We start from the raw sequence: 12631 nt of genomic DNA, 5'->3' as shown, positions 1-12631 counted from the left end.
TTTTAGCTACCCGTGTTTTAACTACTGCAAATTTGATAGTATGTTGTCAGTCATAGGTAGTCCCGAGTCTGTTGAGAATAGTACACTAAACCATGCTCGCTAGATTTGTGTGGTGTTTTGTCTGTTTGAGCAGCATTTGATAGGCTCCACGTTAACAAATATGTGACAAAGTCATTTCCTTTCATTTTATGACTTGCGTTCACCGCATAGTCATTACTGGAAAGTCAAGTTAGCAGCAAGCTAGGTCAGGCACCGGAGGACCGAATCACTGAACGGGAAGTGACAAAACTCAGTCTTTCCCCCCTGCCTGCACGCTGGCTGCTTATTGGCCACACGTGGAAATGAGTGACAGACGCCTTGATTCTGTTTCCGCTCCCTCCCCTGCCCGCGATGAGGCTGGCGTCTGATTGGTCGTGTGCGATGTCAGAAGACGCTGCCGCTTGCTCAACGCCCTCCCACGCAGCGAACAAGCGCCACCAACTTCATAGAACGAATCAGTGCAGATGGTGATTAGTTCGGTCTCCTTCACCCAAACAATTCGTTCAAAAAGACCGAATCGTTCGCGACCGATACAACACAAATAGATGGTTTGAATTGCGATTAGTTACGATTAATTAATTTCTAAGCTGTAATTAACTCCGTTAAAAATTTTAATCGTTTGACAGCCCTAAATGTAACCCTTACTTTTCGAGGCTTAGAGTTGATCGGGTTACAGTTTCTTTGTGTAGATTATATTAACTCTGTCTTCTCTACTATAATGAGGACCAACACGGTAAGACAGTATAACCCAGAAACGTCAACGGCGCGACAACGTGGCCGCCGCGAGAACGCAGTGAAACGCGGGCATTAAAGTCAATCAGCCAATGCACACCAGTCGCAGTGCGGCCGCGTGTTAGACGCGTCCCAGAAGCGGCTCAACACGACGCACGCGAAAAGAACGGGTTTATTATTTGACGCGAGACGCGACCCCCCTGCGTCAATACTACTACCGGTAGCTAGGATCGGGCAGACCGGAAGTCACTCGTGTAAAAATCCGGTAGATCCGGTCGATTTTCAAACTAATATGCAATCGTAACCCACTTTTTGAGTCCATCAGATCTCTTGAGTGGTAGATCGGGGCACAGTTGACTTGTCTTTGTTAATTTACTGCTGTCTTCTCTGCTAGAATAAAAACCAACATGGCCCCGTGTTCAATACAAAACCCTCCTACCACAACAAAACAAGTAGGAACTAATATTCACATAGGAACTAAAGTTATACAACATAAAATATACAATATAAATGAATACTACATCACATTTGTAAAATATAAACACATAATAAAATAAATAATAGCCCATTTAAAGAGCATACGACAGGAGAAAAAAAGTCTTAAATGGCATTATTATGTGAATTAGAATCATATTTTGAGACGATTCGACTATATACAACAATTTAGCAAAGCACAGAGGACGAAAAATTAGTCTTTTAATCTGCCGGTTAGCCACGCCTACCATTATAGGGCTTTAGCGTTCCCAACAGGTGGATGACGTCAGCGGTAGACTGGGCTCATCGGTTTTACTATTCAGCCCATTGAGGGGGAATTATTCAGAACGAGGAAAACGCGACGAAGAGAGCCGCAAAATGTCATTCTTTCAGTCTCTCTACTCCAATATTTTTAAAGGATATTCTTTTTATTCAAGTATTTTTCCCCAATAGCTATATAAATGGCTTGAGAAGGACCAGTCAGCCCGTTGAGGGGGAACTATTCACAACGAGGAAAACGCGACGAAGAGAGCTGCAAAATGTCATTGTTTCTGTCTCTTTACTTCAATAATTTTTACAGGATATTCTTTTTATCCAAGTATTTTCCCCAATTGCTAAATAAATGGCTGGTCATGACAAATAACAGTCTTGTGCTAAATGGAATATGAAATAATAAAAATGCATTTATTCAGGACGACATGGCAAAATTACTCCATAATGGTCAAAACTGTCGACTTCACCTTTACTGTCGCACCTCCCGAACGACATTTTATGACACCTAAATCGGACATATGTCATTTCCCTTCCCCGGCTTCGGAGACGTGACAGCTAGCCGACATGCTAACCAGAACCGAGTGATGTTTCAAAGTCTTCGAAGCGGAAAATCACACATAACTAGCCTCAATTATTTGACATGACGACTGGGTTGTCGATTGTCGTCGCGGATCGGCAAACCGCCCGGCGGAGAGCAATTTACAGTTCGTTGCCCGGAGGAGGGTGGCTGCAGTTGTTGTGCAGCTAACGTGCTGCTAATGTGCATGAGGAGGGCTTTTTACATGCCTGTCAATGATCAAACGTAAGTAGTCCTTTATTTAAAGAAAGTTTGTAGTGTTTACTTTGTAATCGCTGTATTCGTATTTGACATAATACAAAACAAGATGTTTACTCACTTCCTCGTAAGTCCAATGGTCCCACAGTAGTAGGGCTTGGCCAATATCCACAGTGAAAGGGAACCTTTTGAAACTCCAAAAAGGCGCATACGCCACTCCCTCATACAGAATGATTTTTCTGCAGCCGTTTGGCTGGCGTGATGCGAAAAATAAACGTATTAATCCGCAAAATCAGCTGAATCCTTCGTCCTCATACACAACAGTACGCTGTATAGTGAAGAGAACGTCTTCTACCGTATACTTCACAGCGCCCTCCTTCTCAATGCAAGACCGAGGCCGGAAGTCACTGATTTTCATGGGGCGGGATTCAAAAAACTAAATAAATATAGCGATCGCTTCCACACACATCCAAGCGGTCCATATTATTATTAGTATTATGAAATAAACATGCTTTTTCGTGTCACATGCACTTTAAATAAAATAAATTGAAATGAGCTAAAACACCTGTAATTAAATAACAAGAATATTACACAGATCCTGCTTACACAATTAAATTTATTAATTTCTGTGTGGCGCTTTAACTTGAGAAAATCCACCAATAAAGCTTTTGAAAACCATTCCTAAGAAAAAAAAAATGATTCATTGAGGCATTTCATTTGTAAAGTACATGTTGAAATCTTTGTCATTGGGATTGCGTTTCTCTTGAGCACAGGACTTTATATTTTTTCTTTCGGAAAGAAAGCTGACCAATCCGCGGGGTCTGAAAGGCAAATTGTTGTTGGATTATCTTCAAATACCCGCTACTTTTTGAGCAGAATTCTAGCTTTGTATAGGCTAATGTTCCTATTGTTGAAAGCACAAAGGTGTGTAATAAACAACTAGCACATTTATATTTTGCATTTTGTTTTCTTACTGTACCGAAAATGAACCAAACCGTGACCTCAAAACCGAGATACATACCGAACCGAGATTTTTGTGTACCGTTACACCCCTAGTGTCATATCATAATTATGATTGTCTAATGACAGTCTTGTGGCGCCACTGTTAAATAAAGTGTTACTAAATAGCATAATTAGCAATTAATTAGAGCTGGGAATCTTTGGGCACCTAACGATTCGATTACGATTCAGAGGCTCCGATTTGATTATAAAACGATTATTGATTCACCCCCCCCCTTTTTTTTTTAATTAAATGTTTTGTACATTAGTTCCAAAATTGTTCAAAAATCCTCTCAGGCTAATCCAAACTACTATTTCAGTATCAAGTTAACATATAGCAGTAAACAAATATACAAAAATAACAGTAAATAAAAAACTCCAGTCCCCATTCTGTAACAGCAGCTTTAAACTACATTCAATTAATTTAATGTCGTGAATCAACTGTTAAAGTTGTTAAAATTGCTCCCGTTATTCCATAATTTCCCTTTTGTCTACTTTCGACATGTGAAAGTTTTAAAACTATTTTAAAGATAGATTCAAATCAATATTTTACCGATTTAGGAGTATTTTAGATAAAAAGTTAATTAGGTTTGCTTGGAAGGTTCGCTACAACAGCCTTGCAGGGAAGTGTACTGCTTTAAGATGGCGGCTGTTTACTAACGCCCGCATCTAGCTTTTTGTAGATGTGCTGCTCACGCTACCGAATCAATGGTGCATCTAGTCCTATATAAATGATATCTACCATTACATCATGTGGATGACGTACCTTGTAGCAGCTTTTCGGCAGCAGTCAGGTATGTTGTGTTTTTTTATCTCGTGGCATGAGTTGAGCTAGAGCCATGAGTTAAGCATTGGCATTACCCGAGGGGCCGGGTAATGAGAAGCATGATGTTTAGCTACTCGCTGCGTTCTTCCTCGTTGCGCCCCAAAGACCGCGCGGCGCGCTGAGTGTGTTGTACTTCCGCTTTACTTGGCATATTTCAATAATCGGAATTTGGATGTTTGTGAATCGTTCTTGAATCTTCCACGGCCGAATCACGAATAATCCAAGAATCGGAAATTTTGCACACCTCTACAATTAATGAAACAACTCGAACAGTAACTGAAGAAAAAGTTTAGCTAAGAAAATGACTTTTGATTGTTATTTACATCTGTAGCGCTGCACTGCATGCTTGGAGGCATGTTGGACAACAACAGTGTTGACAGCAGGTGGCAGCAGAGGTTGACTGTCTTGCCCGAGGGAGCAGTGATGGCAAAATGAAGCTTCTTGAAGCAATGAAGCTTTGCAGCCAATAGGTTAATAGCTTAAAGGTGGTTCATTTCGTCTTATGAAGGTCGTATGATGCCACTGTCAAATAAAGTGTTACCGGTTAATATCTTTTGGTGTAAATATCCCATAATACAGTGAGGACTGCTGCAGCTTATAGTCCGGTGTGGCTTATCTATGAACAAATGCTGTTTTTATGTCAAATTTGGTGGGTGGCGGCTTATAGTCAGGTGCGCCTTATAGTCCGAAAATTACGGTAAATAGCGTTTCTTTGTGATAGATAAGACTAATGCATTTTGACAGCTGCCTCTTGTCAGTCGTGGTACTTCTTCCCTTTCTTTTACTATTTCTTCTTCTTGGTGGTTGTTGCACATCAACAATAAAGCGTCTGTATCTCCAGCATCAGGCACACCGAGGGAGGCCGAGGTGATGACAGATGTCGGCAGATGAGTCGTACTTCGCCGCTTTGCCTCGACTTCTTGCTCAGACAAACTGCTGACAGATGTGACTGGCGAAAAACACAGAAACAACTGCTACAACAAAGGGGGATTCGTTTTTCTTAATGCTGGTATCAAAAAGTATTGCATTTTACCAGAATCTGCTTTAAGCAGAGAAGTTTAAAGAGCCGAGCCTACTTTGTCCAAAAACTGCTAAATGCACTGCAATTGCTAGCCACACCACTAATATTATTATGTACTCTAAGGCTATGACCACTTAAGCGTGGGTGTTTTAAATTCATTCGCTACTATTGAAAGTGATGGATATCATCCAATTTTAACTGGGTTACAAAGTGATCCATAAACTAAAACTCAGATTGGCTGTGTTTTTTTTAACCTGTCCTGTTCAGCTGCTCAGACACGGAAAATAGGAATCTGAGTGTCCTTATGCTCTGAACAGTTTGAATGTATCACATAGGAGTTTGGTATACTACCATTGTCGTTGTTCATTATGTTTTATTTATTAGGAGAAAGCAGCGGACAGGAAGGGGTTATGGGGGGACAGAAAGGACGCAAGCAGACTGAAGAGGAGAAGAACTAACAACAACAAGAAATACATTATTACTATGTTATGCTAGCTATGAACTAGTGATGCACGATAATGCATTTTTCAACCGATACCGATAACCGATAATTTCCTCCTCAATCCAACCGATAACCGATAATGTCAAGCCGATAATTCTATTAAAAGATTTATGTAAAATTTTAAAGTATACACAAAAGAAAATATTATTGTGCAAAAATATAATTTATTGCTCTTTTTTTCAACACAATGTATGAAGAAGTCGTCAATTCAAACATCTAAATAATGACAGATTGTCTGACATTGTGTAATGGTAAACCTTTGGCAACAATTACTTACAGAGTAAATACCTAAGTTGCACAAAAATGCGTTTAAAAGTAAGCCATTCCTAACATATATAACATTAATCCGCTGCAAAACACACCTCCTTAAAACTAGTCAGTTTTAAGTGTAAATCTATTGGCAATAAGTGAAATTATCTGCCATCGCTTCAAGTGTATTTCTCTCAGATTTCTTGGAAGAAAAATAGCTAGCTGAAAATAATCTTAACAGCCTTGTTTTAAGCAATACATTATTATACTTAATCCTAAAAAAAAACAAAAACTTGAAGAAGGAAAGATTTTGAATAATATTTGTGGCTACAGAATATTGATTTAAGAATTTGATTATCTACTGTGACTGTAATTGAGCAAAGAAATAAGTTAAATAATTTGAAAAGTGATTGCTAATGTTATATGCTTTGTTGCACACTGAAAATGATTACCTCAAAAGAGCGAGATGTCATGTACCAGTTCTGCAGCGCTTTGTTTACATTTGCGGCTTTCACGACATTTGCGTTACAGCAGCTAAACTGCTACACGGCAGTACTATTTGGACGGAGTTTGCGCTCGCATCCGTGTGCGTGTTGTTTTGTGCCTGAGTTTTATTAAGCCGAAAATAAAGGCAGCGTTACAAAGTCATCTGACCGCTCGTCATTTCACATTCTGAATGCATTATTGACTGGCTGACTTCGTTTTCTCCATGTTTAAATTATCTTATAACCACTGTGCCGTCATGATAAGCTTGCTTACCGGACATCACTTTTTCATGAAGAATGGTGGTCGTATAAACTGCATTCTTTCTTTTATCCAGGGCTTTGGTTCTCGTGTCATTAAGGTAAAAAAAAAAAAAAAAGTGTCTCGTCTCGGCGGCAGCTACATTCGTACCGGATAATCCGCCCGCCCGCCCCGGCCGGTTCGCCGCGGCGTATTCGGGTCCTGGCTCTGCTCGCACGCCGTGGGGGAACGCTCGAGAAACCGGGATGTTCGCCGGAGGTCCAGAGGCCGGGGAACCGGGCTCGGCCCGCCCCGCCCCGCCTATGGCGAGGCGGCGGCGGCCTGCCGGACTGGCCAAAGCGGCGGGCTCCGTCGGAATTTACCACCCGCCTTGGGCTGCATTCCCAAACAGCCCGACTCTGTATCGTCACAAGCCCTGTAGTTTAGCTCAGTGTTTACAATAGCTTTAGCATTCCTGCTAGCAGCAGCCTCGTATCCTCGTATATGTTCCAAAATTCTTTGTGATGCAGTTTTAAATGGCTGCTGGGTTAGTGGTTTTGAATGAGGACGCGTTCTTTCTGCCTCGTGGAACTTGTACGGTACATGTTTCGCAGATGGCGAGAGCGTCGTTTTTTTAGTAACAGCCGCCATAATATTCAACTACTTCTTGTCTTGTAACTCCGCCTCCTCAACCCCTCCTCCCTCAGGGGCTTCAGAGAGGGGAGGGGTTGAGGAGGCGGCGTGCTGAATTCTTCGGTTGAGCACATTTGGAGGCAAAATCAAGTATATAATTATCGGATTGCATTATCGGTTGAATTTTTTTATTATCTGGATTATCTGTGTGACGTCATAATTGCCATTATCGGCCGATAATTATCGGTGACCGATATTATCGTGTATCTTTACTATGAACATAGTATTGCTCTTGTTAGCTAATTATACATTTATACGTCAGCTAATTATATTTTAGTTAGCTAATTATATTTTAGTTAGCTAATTATACATTTGCGCCATGTTTGATAAAAGCAATACAGTCGTAGCTGATGACTGAAATCAACTTAAAATTTTTCACAATTAACGATCACAATCATCCAGTGATAATTGCCGTGACATCCTAAAAGAAAACTGTTTGACACAATAATTAGTCTGTATTAACAAATAGAAGACAACTAAAACGAAGCATTTTTAAAAAATGTAATAAAAGTACTTTTATATTCCTCAAGTATTAGCTCGCCTTACTAAAAATATGGCCAGTTTCACTAATTGGTACCAAAATTCGTATCGCAGCAGGATGCACCAAATAAATGACGAAACACGAACAGTTGTCTCATTTTAACTTAATCTGCCTTTGACGGCGATAGACGTCCAATCTATTTTGACTGGGATAGGCTGTCAGTAGGGCCGCAGCTGTCGATTATTTTAGTAGTCGATTAATCGATGAACTAGTTAGTTCGAATAATCGAGTAACCGGATAAGGAACATAAAAATTAAAATACCTGAGCTGAAAATAATGAGGATCTAAGTACAACAAAAGAAAGCTTGGCTAACTTACATAGCAAAAGGCTGCTAGCTTAAATGCTATAAAATGCTAACTTAAAAAAAAAAATTTTTTTTTTAACAATGCTCTTAACAAATGGTTCAAACACATATTTCCACAAAATAACTAAGATAACAGCTAAGCTAACAGCTAAATATCCCTATAAACTAAATTACAAATGTATTAAAAACAACATTAGCTCTAGTGCTGCAACGATTAATCGATTAACTCGAGTATTCGATTAGAAAAAAAGATTCGAATTAAATTTGGCTGCTTTGAGTATTCGCTTAATTAATGTGGCGTTGTAATTGTTTGTTTTGAAAGTTTTGGCATTTAGTTTTATTGATTTGGGTGGGTACACTGCCCTCTAGTCTGCCTCATTTCACGTGGCTGAATCCAGCTGCTCGCTGTTAAGACCAACATATGCTAAGTTTTTGTTTGAGCTAATGTTTTTTTAATGCATTCGTAAAGTAGTTTATAGGTATATTTAGGTGTTTTTTTGTGGGAATACGTGTCTGAACCATTTGTTAAGAACATTGTAAAAAAAAAAAAAATTGCGTTTTATAGCATTTAAGCTAGCGGGCTTTTGCTATATAAGTTAGCCAACTGTTCTTTTGTTGTATATACAGTAGATAATCATATTTTTAATTTTTATTCCGTTTGAGGCTCAGGTCAGGTAATTTAATTTCACTCGATTATTCGAACTAACTAGTTCATCGATTAATCGACTACTAAAATAATCGATAGCTGCAGCCCTAATTAGCTCAAATAAAAAACTTAGCTTATGTTGGTCCTAACAGGGAGCAGCTGGATTCAGCCATGTGAAATGAGGTATGTCATATTCACTGTTGCCACTAGAGGGCAGTGTATCCACCCAAATCAATTAAACTAAATGCTAACACTTTCAAAACAAACAATTACAACACCACTTTAATTAAACGAATACTCAGTGCAGCAAAAAAAATTTCGAATCTTTTTTCTAATCAAATTACTCGAGTTAATCGATTAATCTTGGCACCAATAGCTGTCAGAAAAGAAAAGCCTGGCGACCCTCCAGGCTTTTAAAGCACTAGGGTATATAGCTAATATATTTGAAGAAAATATATTTTTAGTTTTTTAAAATTTAAAATATAAACAAATAAATAATAAGATGTTATTAAATATTTACTATTAAGAGAAGTGAAAAGAGGATTTGAACAATTGTTAGGTTCACAATGTTTTTTTTTTGTTTTTTTCCTTACATTTTTAAAAGAATGTTAAACATTTACAAAGAGAAGTGTTAAAATTTTCCCCCTCTTTACTGTTTTTTGGTTTTCCTTATCGGAACGAATAGAAACGAATAAATGAAAGCCATTTACCATTATGAGTCTCAAAAAAGAGGATTTCAACCAATTTCAGAGCAACAACGTCGCTAAACTATCAATAATTGTCAATTAGTCGATTAATCACGATAACACTGTCACTATCGCAGAATCAGTTCATCTTGCATAAACCTGCGATTGACGTCCAACAACTGGGAGGACTGGCTCTCCCAGTCAAAATGGATTGGACATCTATCGCCTTCAAAGGGAGCCAATGAGTTAAAAACTGTCCCATTTCTCTGTATGAAAAATCATTTTTAAACTACCCACGTATATGTGGACATAGCCTAAATGAGAAAATGCAAATGACAGTCTACAAAATGTGCTATACGAGGCTGTCCTAATATACAACGCACAATTTATTTTGTGCCTTCTGTTTACGGATGCTCGTCGCGACACTTCTCAATTAAGAGGATTGGCCTCAGCGGAGCCGGAGAAGCGACGCTCGGCTAACCATGAAGGGGATCCCACAATTGGACGGCTGCTTATTAATTAAAGGCTTTTATGCGACTTAAATGAGTTGGGGAAATAATCGCACCCTCGCATGAGTGAGGTCAGCACAAAGAGAGGTGCCGAGCCTGGCCGGCGGCGCTTTCTGCTGAAAAAGCCAATTTACTGTCTTGCGTCGGGGTCATAATCATCAAGGAATGTCATTATTACTTTATGTATTTATTGATTTTGAATTTTCTTTACTCAGGGATGTGCTTCAGATTGTTTTAATTAGCTCGTGGCTGTCAGGATGTTACATTTCTTCATGCTTTCTCACAAAAAAGGACAACAGCAAAAGAACGTGACAAAGGTAACAATGAATGTATGCGTTATCTAACGTTGGTGATTATGAGAAAATAATAAAAATCTGTTTACAGTGGCTATATTGCATGAATGGACAATTTGTTCTCTTTGTGGATCAATATTTAATACATTTCTTTAGGGGAAAACCCCTATAGATATTGAATGATTGTGGCTTGTGTTTGACGCACTGAAATACATTATTAAAATGGAGACAATTACAAAAACTGGAATTGAAAAAACATTTTAGTTAACTGAAATAAAAATTATGAAGGGAAAATATGCTAGCGAACACACTGTATTGTGTCCACATAACTAACTCAAACATTTTGGAATTAAAGACACTAATCCCTCGTTTTTGGTAAATTTTTTCCCCCTGAAAAATTTTTAGAACTTCATTTGAAACCTACAAAATTACATTTAATTTTATTATTTTACAGTATTTATTCATTTAAAATAATTTAAAAAACATGTCACAAATCAAAGAGGAACTCGTTAATAAATTCCCCTTTTTATTACCTTAATTTCCCGAATATAAGGTGCACCCATGTATAGTGCGCACCTCAAATTTACTTGTAAAATCTAGGGAAAATTATTCTACCCGTTTATAACGCGCACGCTAATTTTAGCACCAATAAATAGAAGAATACAAGAAAACGCAGCTCGTGTACAGATACAGAAATGTCATTTTACTGACTGGTGAAACACAGCACAAGCATAGCACATTGGTAGTTCAAAACATTACCATAAATTGACAATATTTACGGTAATAATAAGATTTGACAGCTTCTCCAACTTACCAGAATCTAGGAGAAAACAAAACAGATGTGACTTTTCTTTTAATGGCTGCTGTATAACTTGCTCGTTTCATCATGATGAATTAATGTTTCTTCCATGGATTGCTACGGTAAAATGAAAGTGAGAACGTAAGTCGGAAATTCGAGAGAGCTCATCACGGTCGGCACAACAGTAACAATAGAAACTATTGTTATTTGAGTTTGAGTTTCCCAAGGGACAGATATAGTTGACGGACACAGGAAGTCTGTGTTGTTACATTTGTTATGGTCCGAGTTGCGAAGCTGCAATAAACGTTGACTCAAATGAGTTCAAGAAACTAAATTCTGTGCTTTATGAAGAGTGAACAAAGCAGAATTTAACACAGACGAAATCATTTGGCCGATCAGAGTGAAGTATTACCGAAACAAAAGGGTGACGTCACGTACTGTAACTGTTGGCAACGGATCGCCGCATACGTTTCTTCAACACAACGTGGCCGTGTCAATAAAAAAAAAATCGGTTTATATACAGTATATATATAATATATATATATTTCTGTCTCCATCCATGTACCCGTTTATAATGTGCACCATGATTTTACACGTTGATTTTTGGGGAAAAAAGTGTGCGTTATATTCGGGAAATTACGGTACTTTTTATGACTTCTGGACGGCTTCGAGGAAATTCTGGTCCACCATCCGGCGTCTGAGGAGAGGAAAGCAGTGCACCATTAACACCGTGTATAGTGAAGATCGGCTACTGCTGACCTTGACTCGGGACGTCGTGAGTCGGTGGGGAGAATACTTCGAAGCCCTCCTCATTTCCACCCACACGCCTTCCTTTGATGAAGCAGAGTCTGGGGACTCCAAGGTGGGCTTTCCGATCTCTGGGGTTGAAATCACTGAGGTGGTTGGAAAGCACCTCGGTGGAAAGGCCCTGAGGGTTGATGAGAGTTGTGGGGCTGTCGTGGCTGACACGTCTCTACAACATCGCGTGGACATCGGGGACAGTGCCTCTGGATTGGCAGACCGGGGTGGTTAAGAAGGGGGACCGGAGGGTGTGTTCCAATAATAGAGGGATCACACTCCTCAGCCTCCCCGGTAAAGTCTATCAGGGGTGCTGCAGAGGAGGGTCCGTCGGGAAGCCGAATCTCTGATTCAGGAAGGAGCAGTGTGGTTTTCGTCCCGGCAGTGGAACAGTGGACAAGCTTTACACCCTCGGCAGGGTCCTCGAGGGTGCATGGGAGTTCGCCCAACCAGTCTACATGTGTTTTGTTGATCTGGAGAAGGCGTTCCACCTTGTGCCTCGGGGAGTCCTGTGTGGGGTGCTCCAGGAGTACGGTGTACCGAGCCCCTTGGTAAGGGCTGTTCGGTCCCGGTACGACCGGTGCCAGAGTTTCATCCGCATTGCCGGCAGTAAGTCGAATTAATTCGCAGTGAGGGTTGGACTCCACCAAGCCTGCTCTTTGTCACCGATTGTGTTCATAATTTTTATGGACAGAATTCCTAGGTGCAGCCCAAGCTTTGAGGGGATCAGGTTTTGTGACCTCAGCAT

At 39.8% G+C, this 12631-nt stretch overlaps 1 protein-coding gene across 1 annotated transcript in view; it reads left to right on the top strand.

Annotated features, from left to right (window-relative positions):
* si:dkeyp-97a10.3 (uncharacterized) overlaps window positions 1–11812 on the top strand; it is a 64280-nt gene extending 52468 nt beyond the window's left edge. Inside the window, exon 9 of the mRNA XM_057834264.1 lies at window positions 4960–11812. Coding sequence (XP_057690247.1) covers window positions 4960–4989 — 30 coding nt within the window. The 3' untranslated portion in view covers window positions 4990–11812. The remainder of the gene's footprint in view (window positions 1–4959) is intronic.
* Window positions 11813–12631: the final 819 nt, after the last annotated feature.

Source organism: Corythoichthys intestinalis, chromosome 4, assembly GCF_030265065.1.
Source record: "Corythoichthys intestinalis isolate RoL2023-P3 chromosome 4, ASM3026506v1, whole genome shotgun sequence".
Taxonomy (NCBI): Eukaryota; Metazoa; Chordata; class Actinopteri; order Syngnathiformes; family Syngnathidae; genus Corythoichthys; species Corythoichthys intestinalis.
The sequence above is the reverse complement of the archived record's forward strand: the minus strand, read 5'-3'. Positions and strand labels throughout refer to the sequence as shown.